The 16,620-nt window shown below is 33.5% G+C and overlaps 1 protein-coding gene across 8 annotated transcripts in view; it reads right to left on the minus strand.

Moving 5' to 3' along the window:
* Nucleotides 1–7,476: 7,476 nt before the first annotated feature.
* Nucleotides 7,477–16,620, minus strand: part of Ptpn4 (protein tyrosine phosphatase, non-receptor type 4) — a 221,200-nt gene continuing 212,056 nt past the window's right edge. For all 8 annotated transcript variants that reach the window (XM_004626351.1, XM_023709705.1, XM_023709700.1 and 5 more), the window contains 2 exons: nucleotides 13,719–13,854; nucleotides 7,477–7,946 (listed from right to left, as the gene is read on the minus strand). In XM_004626351.1, the coding sequence (XP_004626408.1) occupies nucleotides 7,860–7,946; nucleotides 13,719–13,854 (223 nt within the window). In that variant the 3' untranslated portion in view covers nucleotides 7,477–7,859. The remainder of the gene's footprint in view (nucleotides 7,947–13,718; nucleotides 13,855–16,620) is intronic.

The raw sequence follows: 16,620 nt of genomic DNA on the forward strand, positions 1-16,620 counted from the left end.
ATCCCCTTCAGATACAACCACAGTGTAATTCCTGAAATCAGTTTCCTGCTTATTAGTCTCCCCATATTTTTAAGTGACACATAGAAATCAATATAAAGTTAGAAAAGCCCAATAACAAAAAACTCCCATACAGCGATCTTGAAAAACTCCTACACTTTAGTTACTAAAGTACATCTTTATTTCGCAATTGAACATTAAGAGACACAACTTGTTTTTACGTTTGTACCTGAACAACTACTTTTCTCAAAATGAAATATGGCCAATAATATATGTGTAATAGTATCTCACATAATATAAATTTCTTTTAGGACTAAGACAATTTCAATGCAAAGTTACATTTTTATCCTGTTTGCTGAATGGCAAGAATTTATTTTTCACTGAAATTAAGACAAGTACACAAGGCCTTTCAAGCACATAGTAGCTGCGGTGATAAATGCATAGTAAGAATCTTAAACTATACAGTGTTGATGAAATTCAAGCTTACAGATTTTTGGGTTAACCTTTTGTGATTCTTAATGGTGAGAACGAATCATACTGAAAATACATATTTTGTTTAAGTGTGAAGAAAAAGTGGTCTAAAAAATTAAAAGACTGATTCCATCTTGCTTCTAGCTCAGTACAAACAAACATCTAATGGCAACAGAAATGTAAAATTATATTTTAATTGAAAGTAAACTAGACTTTTCACTAAGCAAGATTCTTCCTTCATATTTACATATAGCACCTGTTACAAGAAAATAATCTCAAATTAAAATATCCTCTACATAGAAACAATTATTTTCAAAATTCCTGTTTAAAAATATCATTGATGAGCACATAGTAAACTATCATCCTAAAAGTAAACCTACACTGTAGAAAATGACTAGCTTTTCTTATTTGAAAAGATTATAACACAGGTCATAATTGTAACGTCCTGATGCTAGAGAACACTGGGTTGGGCAGTTTTATTTTTTAAAGCAAATATATTTTACTGGCAGAAAATGGAAACAGCTTAATGTAAACTGTTTTAGCCGCTTACATCCTACCCTTTTCACATATATAAACTGTCAGAACACCTGCCCTCTCAAACTTCTTGTGATCACATACCTACTTAACTCCTAGGTATTACAATGAGAGGTTTCCAAGGATCTACTTAATATACACAAAATGCAGAGCTGAAATGGTTACTGTAAACCAAACTTGGTTGAAACTAGCTGAGATAACTCACAGTCCAGCAACAGTCAACTGGGTAGCCTTTATTATACTATGTATGTTACAGAAAGGTGGCAAAGCTAAAATTACACAATTTACCTCTTAAATATCCAATAATCTATGAAGAGATCTTCGTAAAACATTTACTCCTAGGTCCAATCTAATGAGCTCTAATACTAATCAATGAATTTTTTTCTGTATTTACAAAACTCTTAAAATTATATTTTTAACGTATAAATTAAGTCAGTAGTAAGCATGAAATAAAGTGCTACTATTTGAAATTCAAGAGATCAGTTCTAGCACTGTGATTTGAACTATACTAACACTTGATCTTAGCCAAAAGGCTGAGAAGCAATTAAACTATACTAACAGAATTAAAAAATCAAGTAATTCTGCCAACTCACTGAACAATGGAAAAAGATGGGTACCAAGGAATCATTGAACTGGCTTGAAATTTTCCTGTGCAGGAAAGCAAGTTACTGGAACACTACAATTCAAGAGTAGAAACCAAAATGCTTCACTTAATAAAATGCAGAAGCAGGCTCAATTGTGACCACAGTGGGTAAGAAGAAACCACAACTGTCTGGGCTAAAGACTGAGCAGGGCCATCTCCTTCTGAATGGCTTCCTGGTAATCATTTTATGCTCACTTTCACCAACTCCAGGGTTTGAGAGAATCTTGCATCAAATTCCTTAATAACTGTAGCAAAAGTTGATGAAGAAAGACACCATTTAGTTGTTCAGGGTATTCATTTAAGAGTTAAATGAGTGATATAAAAAGGTTGGAGGGTTGGCTGTAGGAGTCAACATAACGAACTCCCAATTGAACGAAGTTTAATGTATGATTTACTAAATACTACCACCTTTTAAAGGAACTACTAAGCAATTTTATCACTTCTGTAGAGGTTAGTTTAACAGGAAAGTTCTTTTGTTCAGCTGCATTAATAAATTCTTAAGCATAAATAAATACCACTGCTACAAGTCTGAGTTGAGTCTGGTAGTCTTATACGCCTGTGACATGATAAGAAAATGGCAAAACCACTCATCAGGCCAGGGCTTTCTGCACACATTACTGCAGCAAATCTCAGGCACAGTTTTCTGGCTTCAGCAAAGTCAAATCCTCACAGCAGTGCTGCCACAGTGACAGAGCTTGGGGACTTTCCTCCACAGTATACACGTAACAGCAGCATGTTACCCTCACACACAAACACCCTTCCACACCCCACAAGTATACAATTCAAATATTTTACACTTACACACAGTATGTGCAAATTTTCTGAAAAATTTCTAATCTTGAGTAAAAGCAAAACAAGATGAAAAAGAATGTACATTATAATTGAAGAGAATGCTTCAATAGTGGGTATTCTTGCTTATATGAAAATTACTTTCCTTCTAAAATTAAACTTTGTATCACATGTAGTATTCTTCCCTTCCCTTTTTCAATGCTTTGCAGACTTTTTTCAACCAGTAAGAGTATCCTTAAAAATCAAGTCATAATTCTAACATTTGAAAGATACATTCATTTTCTTTACAGAATGAAAAACATACAAATATCATTTTATCCCTTTAAACAGTAAAATTTGAGAAGTTAACAGTTTCAATCTTTTGTCCATAGAAAAATATTTTATCATTCACAGAATAATAGATAGGACAACTCTACAGTGTTTAATTGAAACTTTTAGGAACTTAACAGGGTTCTCAAACATTTCCATTCTTGTACTGAAAATTTTAAAAGATTTCGGGAAGTTAAATCTTTGAACTGCACCCTAACATTGTAGACTTTAATTTGCAATATTCCAATAACTTTCACTATATAAATTAAAGGGGAAGATGGTTTACTTGTGTATGCACTGAATCATGTTTTACCAGTGCTGCTGGACTGAACCCCAGCAGAAATTGTTTCTAGGTGCCCTCTTAGTTTGGCTGACTAAAAACCTTCAGAATCAACAGTATACTTCAGTAGAAAAACAAAGTAAGATAGCAGCAAAGGTATATATGGAAACAGAAATAACTCTTTGATATCTACCTAAAACAAATTTACCAAGACTCTCCAAATAATGCGCCTAACGTTTGGCAATAGGGATTGCTGTTTTTTTTCCTAATAACATTAAAAGGCATTATTATAGTTGCTACTGAGAATAAATGAAGTCTCTATAAATAAAAATTATGTTGGTAATAGTTGTAAATGTGATAAAGAAAGCAAAGGATACACTTTAGGGATTTCTTGGGCTGTTAAAACTGATGAAAATACCTATTTGCAATTAGCCCTAAAAAACATTTTAGGATACTATAAATACCTTTGAGTCCATACAACTCTCTCTTATAAAGCAGTTGCTACAATTTGTACAGTGACCATATCTTGACACCAATAAACACCTGATAACAGATCATTAACTCCAGTATTTGTCATATTAACTGTATGTATTAGAATAAAATAGCTATTTCTCTTGGAGGAAGCCACAACAAATAGTTTCAGAAATTGTGGCTAGTTGAAACAATGTGGGAAGTAACCAGTATTAAAAAAACATATTTACTCTATTGATGTGGCAGCTTATAGAAAAGCAAGCTGTGACATCATTTACATATGTCTTATCATGTTGAGATGTTTATCCTAACAAATATTTACCACCATGTATTTACTATGTGACTTAAATTCAAATTAACCTGAACTATAAAATAACTGTCAAAAAGTAAATCTGTAAACATATCTCACATTATTGTAGTATAAATAATTTTTACAAATTCAAAACTACTTTGGCAACCTTACCATCAGAATACTTAATATATTCAAAATAGACATTAAATAGCATTGTTATAAATTCATGTTTCCTCTTCCTAAGATTATAAAACAAGTAACGCTTTAATTCTATTACATGTTCACAATTTGAACATAAATTATTTCATTATAAGAGGATATATGTTCTAAATCTTAGTTCTATGCCTTAAGTGCTTTTAAAAATTAAGTTTTCACTTACAGTTCAGTGTTTTCCCACAGCACATGTGTCAGCCTAAATACTTAATAAAAGCTTATGTTCTGTCAGGGAAGCATAACTAGCAAACCAAGTTAGGCTCTTAATTAGGATCATTTTGGAAGCTGACTTATTTTCTAACCTAAGTGACATCTCCTAATGTCATAGTTATAAAGTGAAAACATTACATAAGCAACTTTTCAAATTCAAATAAATTTACAAGAATCTGATACGCACATAGCTTACAATTTACTGAAGTCCCAGTATAATAAAGAGAACACTAGATTGAGAATTAGAAAACTTTTTCCTTCTTACTTGTCCTAGCAGGCCATATTAAGGAAAATTCTTAGGCTGTTTACTCTGCTTTGATTTCAGATGGACACACTGGTTTAACAAATATAACCAGTTCTTGAGAATGCAAAGCCTATTCAAAATATTCCTCATCCTATGTACACAGAGCTGACACAAATTGGATATCTAATATAAAGGCTTGAAAAGAACATAGAAAAACTAAATCAGAGAGGGAAGTACCTTTTCACTAACACTTCTTAGCACTTACAAAAGCCCTGATTCACCATTATTAATTTCCACTTTGAGTACATGGGTACATGGGGACAGCTGAGGCTAGGAGTTGGGGCAACAGCTTACGAAATTTAGCATTTTATCACATATTATATTGTACACAAAGTCTAGAACTACTTGATGAATGAAAGCTAGCGTTTCTAGAAAGCTTATTTAGATTAATAAGCAAGTTAAAAAATTCTTAGACTTAATGGATAGTTTTAACTGTTAAACTAAACAGCTTAATCAGCATATTCATTTTAAGAAGCTTGTGAAGGATGATTCATTTTAAATTTAAGTGAGATCCCAATAAATACGCCTTTATAAAAGAATCTTTTTTTCTATACATGAAAATACTAACAGAGGGTACATCCCAGATGAATTGATGTATGAGAAATTTGAATGTATTTCTACATTTCAAATATATTGTCATTTAAAGATAGGCATTAATGATTACCAAGGCAGAAGCACACACTGCCAACAATTAGAACCAAGCTCAGAAGTGTAAACAAAATGGAAAATTAAGGACCGTTATCTGTTTATATTTACACAGCTGGTAGCTTTTAGTTAATTTATTCTTTTGAGACAAGGTCTTACTGTTATCAGGTTGGCCTTGAGTTCACTATGTAGCTCAGGTTGGCCTCAAACCCACTGCAATCCTCCTGCCTCAGCCTCCCAAGTGCTGGGATTACAGGCAGAAACCACCAAACCTGGACAGGTGTCACTTTTACTTATGGTATCATATTCTGTCCATATAGTTAAAACTGACAGATTTTTCAATTCAAGCAAAAACAGTTATTTAATATTAAGACCTCAAATTATTTTTTTTCTCGTTTTCAACGAGAACTACATTTATCTGTTGGAATGTTAAAAGGCTATAGTTAATTTACTATCTTATACTCTCTTGAGTGTGAAATTAGGAAATATGTAAGAATTTCTCTTTGACATAAAGGTTATGTTTACTTCTCTCTTTTAGAAAAGACAAAATATTTTAATATGACTATTTGGTATCTTGGCTATTAATGTTAGGAGCTTAATTTTCTAGAATTTATGATTGTGGATTTTAATAGGTGAAATGACATTATTTAGGTTTTACTAAAGTTTTTTAAATGTACATTTTCTGTCTCATGGGACCAGATAGATGGCTCAGTAGAATAAGCGCTTGCCTGGCAAGCACAAGGGCCTGAGTTCAATCCCCGGTTCTGCCAACCCCCCCCCCAAAACTTTTTTTCTGTCTCCTAATAAAAAGCACTCCAAAATATCTACAATAAGACTCTAAACTTTTATTAAGACTATATTGTATGGAAATTTTCAGAAACCACTAGGAAATTAATCAATTTTAACCAAATCCATATAAAATAGTTAAGCCAGGTATGGCTCATGCATGTCTATGATCTCAGCACTCAGGAAGCTGAGGCAAAAAGAGTGCCACAAGTTCAAGGCCAGCCTGGGATATATGAGTTCAAGACCTGTCTGAACCACATAGGGAGACACTGTCTGAAAAAAACCAAGCCAAGCCAAGCCAAGCCAAACCAAACCAACAAAACCCAAAACAAAAATCAAATAATTATGTGAAATAATGATTGGGTAGGTGAGCAAATGTTCATTTGTATTAAACTGGGCAATTTAAAGGTCTATCTCACTAGATTTAAACACAAAAAGAGAAAAATCTGTCAAAAATATATACATCTTTGATGGGATTCAGATCCTCAAGCTGGACAATCAAAAGTCTCCTTATCAACATGCTTATAATTTAAAAAGTATATATATATATATATATATATATATATATATATACAAAAACGAGAAAACCCTCATTTTACTTTTTGAGGGGTTACATTTAGAAAGCAACCAATAATATTTAATTGTTCATCTGAATAAACCCAACCAAAGAGTAGTGCAGAGAAAGCTTGGTATTAACTGAAATGAGTGCTAAAGAGAAATAATTTAATTATGGGTAGAAGTAAATCACATTTATTTAACTGTCCTCTAACTTTAGCTTAGAGTATCAACATACTTATCTTCAATGGACATGTTAGAAATATTTATCTAAAGTTAGGGATAAAATAAATATGAGGCTTGAAGAATAATCTGAGTTGCTAAACTGTTGCCCCTGTCCCTCAGTATAGGAATGTATAGATTTTGAACAATTCCATAGCAGCAGGGCACACACTCAGTAGAACACAATTTAACTTTGTTTCTTATGGCAAAATACAATTATTCAGTAAGAAATGGAATTCCTTTACACTTCTTTCACTGATTAATTCTCAATACAAGAAGCTTTTTTAAAAAAAATGTGAACTTACTCAAAATGCATAAAAACGTCAGAATGTACAATATACACACACACCTCCTAATGGGGTCAAATGAGTGCCTTTTCATTAGACAATGACAGCTCAAGGCACTTAAGGGGTTAAGACACAATGCATGCATTCCTTTACATCAAGTATGTGAAATCACATGATGTAGAATAAGCCAACCTTAAGATAAATAAGTTATATTATTAAATCCAAGAAGATTTATAGATTCCTATTTATAACTTTCTATAAGATGCTGGTAAATGGACAATGTGCAGCATTTCCTGGGAACAGCAAATTCCACCTTTCTTCTTCTGAACAGCAGGTCTCTACGGGGGTAGGGAAAGATGTGCTGCATCCGTAGGCAGTGTATTGGCTAATATTGAGAATGATATTGCTAAAATTTTAAAAATAAAATCTGGTAATCAGTATAGTAAGTACACAAACCACCAAAAAGACCACAGCTGACTGGTGATGTTTACTTTTTGCTTTCAAGATACAGGTGTACACCAGAGATGAGAGTTCTGAGCCTTGTTTGTGGCATTCTACCAGAAGGGGACTGCATGGCACCGCCTCAGAATTTCATAGATTACCCTGAACATACTTAGTTATTCATTATCTGTTCGGAGCAAAGCATGAAATAAGTCTTCAAACACATGAATTATAGATTTTGAAAGAGTGACATATTTTTTAACATAAAGTGCAACAGTGCTGAAGTTTTCAAAGTTTTTATGAGTTCTTCATTTTTTTAAATGAGACGCCATTTCCTGTGATCAGTGTCATGGCACAGTGAATATAATGAAAAGCAGTTCTCAAACACATATCCTAGAACTTTTGTTTTCTTATTTATTTGATGATGGTGTTAAGGGTTTAACAAAGCCTTCTTCATAAACTTTCAAAATAGCTTCACATACAAATCTGTATTGACTCTGAAAAATAAAATATAAAAAACAGAATTGATCAGAAACATCAAAATACAAAAAAAAAAAAAAAAGAAAGAAAGACAAACATCTTAGTTGGCACTTGACTTACTTAAAAAGGAAATTCAGAATAAATTAGCATCAAAGTACCATTTTTAAATAAAATATGGGCAAAAATAAATGCACAACAACGTATTTTATTAGCAAAATTCACCTATATATTACTGGTAAGGATGATAAAATACTACAAACTCTATAAAGAAGAATTGGATAACATGTAACAAAATACATTACTACTTTTTGACATAGTCATTCCACTTGTAGGAACATATCCAAAAGATAAGCCAGAAAAAGAAACTGAAAACATACTAACAAATGAGGTTATTTGTTTGATTATTAATAACAGAAAAGGTACAAATAGTTCAAATTGTCATCAGTAAAGGCTTGGGTAAATAATTTATATCTTCATAGTGGAATACTATCTTAGTGAAAAGGTGATAAAGGTCTCTAGCATATTTTAAGAAAAAAAATCAAGGCATATATAGTATATACAACACAGTATTTTTATAAAGTAAAGAGGAAAATATATATATCTGTATCAGCTCAGCTTTTCTGGGTGATGGTGGTACTACAGACTGAACCCCAGGCTTTCTCACTGACCTACATCCCCATCCCCCTTTGACATAGTAGTCTAAACTTGGCTTGAACTTGTGCAACTCTTGTCTCAGCCTCCCAGAATGCTGACATCATAAGTGTGAGCCACTATTCTAGTTCAGCATGTTTCCTTCCTTAAGAAGAAAGAAAAAGAGCGAGCAGGCAAGTAAGCAAAAGATAAATAATTTTTAAAAATGATTTCTTATAAAGACATGGACGGGAGAGGGTAGGAAGCTGAATGCAATTAAATATACTTTTCTCATTTTATAGATCTTAGTTTAAAACTATTACTGTTTTGTATTACTATTATTACTATTTTGTATTTATAAGTATTTTGTATTTGCTAATATCAGAGATGTTAACTAAAAACACAGAATCAACATTAACTTACTTGTCTTGTTTTTTTCAATGGTGCTAGGGATCAAACTTAGGGCCTTGTGCATGCAAGGCAAGAACTCTACCACTAAGACATGTCCTCAGCTCCCTCACCTTTAACTTCTCATATATTTTCCTCACCCTAGCAACTGAACATTTTAGAAGAGCTGGGGATACAGCTCAGTGGTAGAATGCTTATCTAGTATTCATGAGATCCTCAGAACCCCTGCAAAAATCAAAAACAAAAATACAACCACACCAACACAAAAATTACAGTACATTTTATATGTATATTTTGCCACAATTAAAAAGAAAAATAGAACTTACAGATTAACACAGATTAAAAAGCAAAGAACTCAAGAAAGTGCTAGCTAAATAAATAAATAAAATGCCATATAAAAGGAATTGTTAGGTCGGGGAGATAGCTCAGCAGCCTAAGTGCCTGCCTGGCATGTGCAAAGACCTGAGTTTAATTCCCAGTACCCCACACCCCCCGCAAAAGCAACTGTGCATTAAGTTGAAGTGAATTGTATCTCAGGAATACAAGACCAATTTAACACACCAAAAAATCTGATATATCACAAAAATGTGAGGATAAAAACATTTGAAAAATTGAACACCTTTTTGGGATAGAAATACTCAATAACTAGTGCAGAGAAAAATTTTTAATCTGGTAAACAGCAAACACTCTTCGTTAACATATTTAGTAGTGGAAAACTGAGAGCCTTCCTTAAAAGATCAGGAAAAGTGTTTTGGCCTCACTACTTGCTCTGATTTATATATGAAGCATTTCCAAACACTCAGGTATTGACTGCTTGATACCCAGCGCAGCTTGTTCAGAGGTGGGGTCTAGAGAAGTGAGAGGAGACAACTACCCTCATCAATCCACTGACAGTTCATAGCTGAATGGGCCATCAAGGGTTGAGGCCTGCTGAAGTAGGTCACCAGGGGATCTATCCTGTGTCAGCCCTTTCCTCTTTCTTGTACTCCTGTTTTCTCTCTGCTTCCTGACTAGCATGAGGTGGACAGCTTTACTCTGCCATCATCTTCTACATGTTTCTGCTTCATCACAGGCTCAAAGTAAGGGAGCCAGGTAAGCATGGAATGAAACCTCTGAAACTATGACCTGAAATAAATTTGGCTCTTTTAAGTTGTTTATGTCAGGTATTTTGTTACAGTAATGAAAAGGTGACTAATATGAATAGGCAGGATACTTATAAAAAAAAAAAAAAAAAAAAAAAAAAAAAAAGGCATCTAGATTGAAAATAAAAAAGGTAAACCATTTCAGTTCGCAGATGACATGATCTTATAAATAGAGAATTCTAGTGACAGTAAAAGCTTAGCATGGTTGTAGGATATATGAACAATAAATAAAATCAATTGTCTTTCTATGCCTGTGCAATGAATAGTCCTAAAGTGAAATTAAGTAATCAATTCCATTTACAATAGTATCCAAAGACAAATTATTAGGAATATAAAAGAAGTATAAGAATTGTATGCTCAAAACACTATTGGAAGAAGTTAAAAACTTAAATAAACAGGACAATACTATGTTGTAATTTGGAAGACATAAGTTTCATCAATGGAGCAATACCTCCCAAATTGATCTATGGATTCAATGCAATCTCTCCCAAAATTCTAATTGGCTATTGTTGCAGAAAGGACAAACTGATTCTAAAATTCACATGGAAATGCAACAGACTCAGAAAAAACAATCTTGAAAGAGAACAAAGTTGGATATTCATATTTCCCCACTTTAAGTTTTACAATAAAGCCATATTAATCACAACACTAGTACTAGCCTCAGCTGATATCCAGATCAGTGGAATGGGACTGTAATCCCAGAAATAAAACTTTATATTTGTGGTCAACTGATTTTTGAAAGGGACATGAGACAACTGAAGGAGAAAAAACTGTTTTCAACAAACAGGGTTGAGACAACTGGATTTGCAACATGCAAAGTAGTAAGTTGGAATCTTACCTCAAATATATATATGCAAAAGTTAACTCAAAATGGATCATAGTCCTAAAGATGAGAGTTAAAACTATGAAACTCTCAGAAGAACACATAGTAAATCTTTGTGGACTAAGTAATGATTTCTTATTAGCTATAACATCAAAAAGCAAGCAATAAAGAAAAATATAGAAAAACTGAACTTTATCAAGATTTAGAACTTTTACTATGAATAACTACTACGAAGACAACAATATGCAATATATTAACTATTTTTTTAAAATGATTTCTGGTTGTTTTTAAATTTTCTTTTTATTTACGTGTGTGTGTGTGTGTGTGTGTGTGTGGCCAGCTCAGCCCACCAGGGGGCGGCGCTGGCTGGCATGTGGTGCTGGGGGATTGAACCTCGGTCCCTGTGCTTTTAGTTTGTTCTAAGTAGGTGCTTTAGACCACTGAGCCATCTCACCAGCCCCAACAATATATTAACTATTGTAACTGTCCTGCTATCCTGTTTTGAAACTGTCTCATTACTATTTCTCAATGAAATAATAAAAAAAATTTAAAACTTTTATACTTAAAATGCTAAAACCAAAGAAAAAAGACAAAATATGTTTGTAAATCATAATTTGATTAAGGGACTTGTATTACAAAATATAAACCAGTGATCATGAAGCTAGGCAGGGTGGTGTTTGCCTATAATCCCAGCACTCAGGAGGCTGAGGCTGAAGGATCGCCATGAGTTCAAGGCCAGCTGGAACTGGCCTTAGTGAATTCAAGGCAGTCTTAACTGCACAGAAAAACTTCTCAAAAAATAAAGAGAAAAACAATTTGGATAGACAGTTGTTCCTGCAGTAATAATTGAACATAGAATTATTAGATGACCCAACAATTCTATTCCTGTGAATACTCAATATAAAGGAAAATGTATATTCACACATAAACATACATGAATCTTTATGGAAGCATTATTCATAATATCAAGAAAATGGAAACACCACGAATGTCTCTCAATGGAAGAATAAATGAACAAAATGTGTTATAGACACACAATGGAAAATTATTCAGCAATAAAAAGAATGAAATACTGATCCATACTATAGTATGTATAAATTGTAAAACATTATGCTAATTAAAAGAAGCCAGACATGGGGTCAGGGGATAGCGCAGTAGAATAAGCGCTTGCCTGGCAAGTGCAAGGGCCTGAGTTCAATCACCAGTTCCGGAAAAAATGTTAAAAAATAAAAAAAATAAAAAAAGAAGCCAGACAAACAGACCAAACTATATGATTCTATTCATAGAAACATCAAAATTAGGCAAATCAATTTGGACAGAATTTAGTTCTTGCTTAGGCTACAGGTTAGTTGGATGTTAAAGAAGGAATAAGGCAAATGGGAATAATGTGTGTGGAGCTTTTCTTGTGGGATGATGTAAATATTCTAAGATTAGATACAATGATGGTTGCAAACCTCTGTGATATGACACCAAAGGGAATGCTTTACAGGGGTAAAATCTGTATGTGAGTTTATATTTCAAGAAAGCTTTTCTAAAAGAAAAAAAATATGATTTACATAAAACTGAAAATCTGAATACTGACTACTTATTTTAAGAATTGTTAATTACATTTAGGTGAGACAGTGGTATTTTTAAATTTATTTTTAATGTATTTGGTTGTTACAGGGTCTCACTACACAGCTCAGACTCATAGTGATCCTCTTGTTTCCAGCCTCCCCAGAGCTGGAATTACAGGCATGTGCCACTATGCCCGAACTTTGTGGCCGGCTCAGCCCACCCTGGGTGCAGGGCTGGCATGGCATGTGGTGCTGGAGATTGAACAGCGATCCCTGTGCTTGCCTAAGCAGGTGCTTTAGTCTGCTGATCTATCTCACTCATCCCAGTGTTTTCTTACTTAAAGAACCCTTCTAGAAATACATACTAAAATATTTATGGACAAAATGATATGATATCTAAGATTTTCTTCAAATATGGGAAATGTGAGTACTAAACAAGTTATTCATCACATTATATTGTTTGCTTTTGTGATATATTTGAAAATCTCTATAATTACAAGCAAAAAGATGGCAGGCAGTTATTAAAACTGTTAATCTATTTCAAGTAACTTAACCTGTAACAACTCTTAACTATTCACAATGGCTTAATTAATACAAAAAAATAATCTTAACACTACCTCTAAAATTCCATGATTGCTTTTTTGACTCCTGGAGCACAAATAAGAGTCAGTAGAGAATATAATAAACAGTTTAATTTCTAGGCTTTTTGTTGTTACAATTTAAGTTCTTGTGTAAAAACCAAAGACAATTCCATTTGCATCCACTTGCATGAAAACAAGCTTATCAAGATTCTCCAGCTGAATACTTCCCTTGACTAAGTAACACAAGGCAAGTTCCTCTGCATCTGTTTAACACTCCAGAGTTAACATGCAATGTCATTTGTATGTTGGCAAAACTTTCTGTAAAGGGGCAGATATTATTTATTTTAGAAACTGTAAGCCATATGGTATGATATCTGTTACAACTCATTCACCTGCTTTTGTAGTATGAAAGCAGCCAAAGATAATACATAAATTAACACGGCTGGGTTCCATTAAAGCTTTATTTATGGGAAAAAAAAAAAAAAAAAAAAGATCGGATTGCTCATAGGCAATAGTTTGTCTATCTCTGTTCTTGGGGTTATTAGCTCCTGGTAAGAAGTTACAATGATAAGAATATGATTTAGAATACACATTCACAACAGAAACCATCACATTGAGGATACCTGTGGACATGAGATCCAGTACTTACTGGTGTTTGGATCATCATGGCTCGTTGATCTCTCATTGTTCTTACAATGTCTAGTGGATAAACTGGCTGATTGCATTCAATGAGACACATGGCTGTTTCCATAGTAATAAGAACCCCGGTTCTTCCGATTCCAGCACTAACAAAGAAAAATACAGGCAAGTCTTACTGAGAATATTTTGATAAAATTCTTGCAACTTTTGAACAGAAGATGAAGTACTGAGTCATAGTATAGAAGAACAATTAGGTGTTACATCTACTTTTTTATTACATATATAGCTTTTTTTGATTAGTGCATGTTTGTGATACATAATAATCATTTATTTTGGGGAACTGGTTTGCATACATATCACATCTCAATCACTTTTACCCCTCTTCTTCCTTTCCCAGCTCCCCTTCCCATGTCTAAAGAATTTACCTTTATGTTTCCTATTATCTTTCTTCTATTTTGGAATTTAGTTACATTTTGGGTTTCTTATGCTAGACAAGCCATGGGATACTTAACCTACTGTATCTGATTTATTGCACTTAGCATTATGGTCTCAAGATCCACCAATCTTCCTACAAATGACTCAAATGTACCCATCATGGCAGAATAGCACTCCATCACATATATACCGTATTTTCTTTATTTCCTCCTCTGCTGATGGGTATAAAGGTTATTTCTATAATTTAGCTATTGTAAATTGTGCTGTTATACAGTCAGGGGTATGCATGTATCAATGTAACATGCCTTTGATGAAGTGAGGAATATATACAGAAAAGGTATACCTGGGTTAAATAAATTTCTATTTTTAGTTTTTTGTAGACTCTCCATACTAACTTCCATAGTGGATGTATTAGTTTGCATTTCCTCTGGCAATGTACAAGAATTCCTTTTCCCCGCAACCTTGATAACACTTTTTTTGTGCTCTTGATAATAGCCACTCTCAGTGAAGTAAGATGGAATCCCAGTGTTGTTTTGATTTTCAATACTATGATGGCCAAATATGCTGAACATTTTTGCATGCATTCACTGGCCATTTGTACTTCTTAGAGGTGTGTGTTCATTTTACTTGCTTGTTTATCAACTGTGTCTTTTACTTTTTGTGGTCTACTTTTTTTTCAGTTCTGTACTACTCCTCTAAGTATGCAGTAGCTGACAAGCAGTTTTTTTTCCATTTTGTAGGCTGTTTCTTTACTCTGTTGGTTATTTGATGTTCAAAAGGTTTTTTATTTGACAGTTCCCTTTTCTGATTCTTAGTATTATATCTTGTATAATTCAGGGTCTGTTCAGAAAGTCCTTATCTATGCTTATGTTTTCAAAAAAATTTTACCATTTTTTTCTAGTAGATTCAGTATATATATATTTTAATACTAGGTTTTTGATCCATTTTGATTTTATTTCAGTAAAGGGTGAAAGCTCTAGATCTATTCTTCTGCATACAATCAGTTTTCCCAGCACTCTTTGTTAAAGAGCTATCTTGTCTCTAGCATATATTATTGACCCATTTGTCCAAAACTACATAGCTTAACATGTTAGGGGTTATATGTCACTGGGCCACGTGTCTGTTGCTATGGCATGTTATTTTTATTATTGTAGCTTTATAGTATAATTTGAAGTCTAGAATTATAGTGCTTTCTGCTTTATTATTATCCATGGCTGCTTTGCCTATTTTAGGTTTCTTCTAATTCTATATAAATTTTAAGTTTTATTTTTCTAGTTCTGTGGAGAATTTTGTTGGTATTTTCATTGGAATTATATTGACAATATGTTTCTGTCTATTTAAGAACAGGGAATGTCTTCCATTTTCTAGTGTCTTCAAATTTTTTTCAGGGCACTACAGGTTTTGTTACAAAGGTCTTTTACTTCCTTGGCTAGGTTAAATCCTATATATGTATTTGGAGCTACTGTGAATGGGATTTTTTTCTTATTTCTTTCTTTGTGAGTTCACTGTTGATGTACAGGAACTGACTTCTGTGTGTTTGGTTGCTTATTTATTTTTGGTACCAGGAAACAAACTCATAATCTCTTGCTTGTTAGGCAAGTGCTACATCAGTAAGTATAACCTTGGCCCTCTGTATTTATTTTGAATCCTGTCACTTTACTAAACTTTTTATTAGTTCTCAGTCTTCTGATGGTGTTTTTGGGTCTTTTAAGTAAACAATCAAGCCATCCTAAATAAAAAGTTTGACTACTATTTACCTATTCGTATCCATTTATTTGTGTTGCCTGATTGCTCTAGCCAAAAGTTTGAACAGGAGTGATAAGAGTGGAAACCTTTGACTTAGGGGAGATGTTTTCAAGGGGGGGATGTTTTCAGTTTTTCTCCATTTATATGATGTTGGCAATGGGTTTGTCGTAAGTGGCTTTTGATAGTTTAATGGAAGGTCATTCTACACTTGTTTTCATCAGGGCTTTTACTATGAATGGATAGTAGATTTTGTCAAAGACTTTTTTCTGCATCATTTGTGATGATTATGTAATTTTTACCCTTCTGTTTATGTGGTGTTATTACTGAACAACATATGTTAAGGGCTGGCCAGATAGCTCAGCGGATTAAAACGCCTGCTTAGGCAAATGCAGAAGCCAAGGGTTTGATCCCTGGCCTGCCATGCTGGCCCTGCCCCTGGAACGCAGGCACACACCTGTAATTCTTGCACTTGGGTGGTTGAAAAACAGGAAGGATCACTACTAGTCTGATCTGTGTACTGAAGCCTTGTACTAAATACATAAATAACGAAACAAAACCAAACCAAAAAACAAACAAACAAACAAAACAAAACAGCATTAGCATATGTTCAGACATCCTTATATCTGTGGGATGACTCCAACTTGATCAGGCTGTATGATCTTTTTCATGATTTGCTGCATTCTGTTTGAAAGTTATCTTCTTGAGGATTTTTCCATCTATTTTCATGAAGG

This window comes from Octodon degus, unplaced genomic scaffold (genome assembly GCF_000260255.1).
Source record: "Octodon degus isolate 3935 unplaced genomic scaffold, OctDeg1.0 scaffold00014, whole genome shotgun sequence".
NCBI classification, from domain to species: Eukaryota; Metazoa; Chordata; class Mammalia; order Rodentia; family Octodontidae; genus Octodon; species Octodon degus.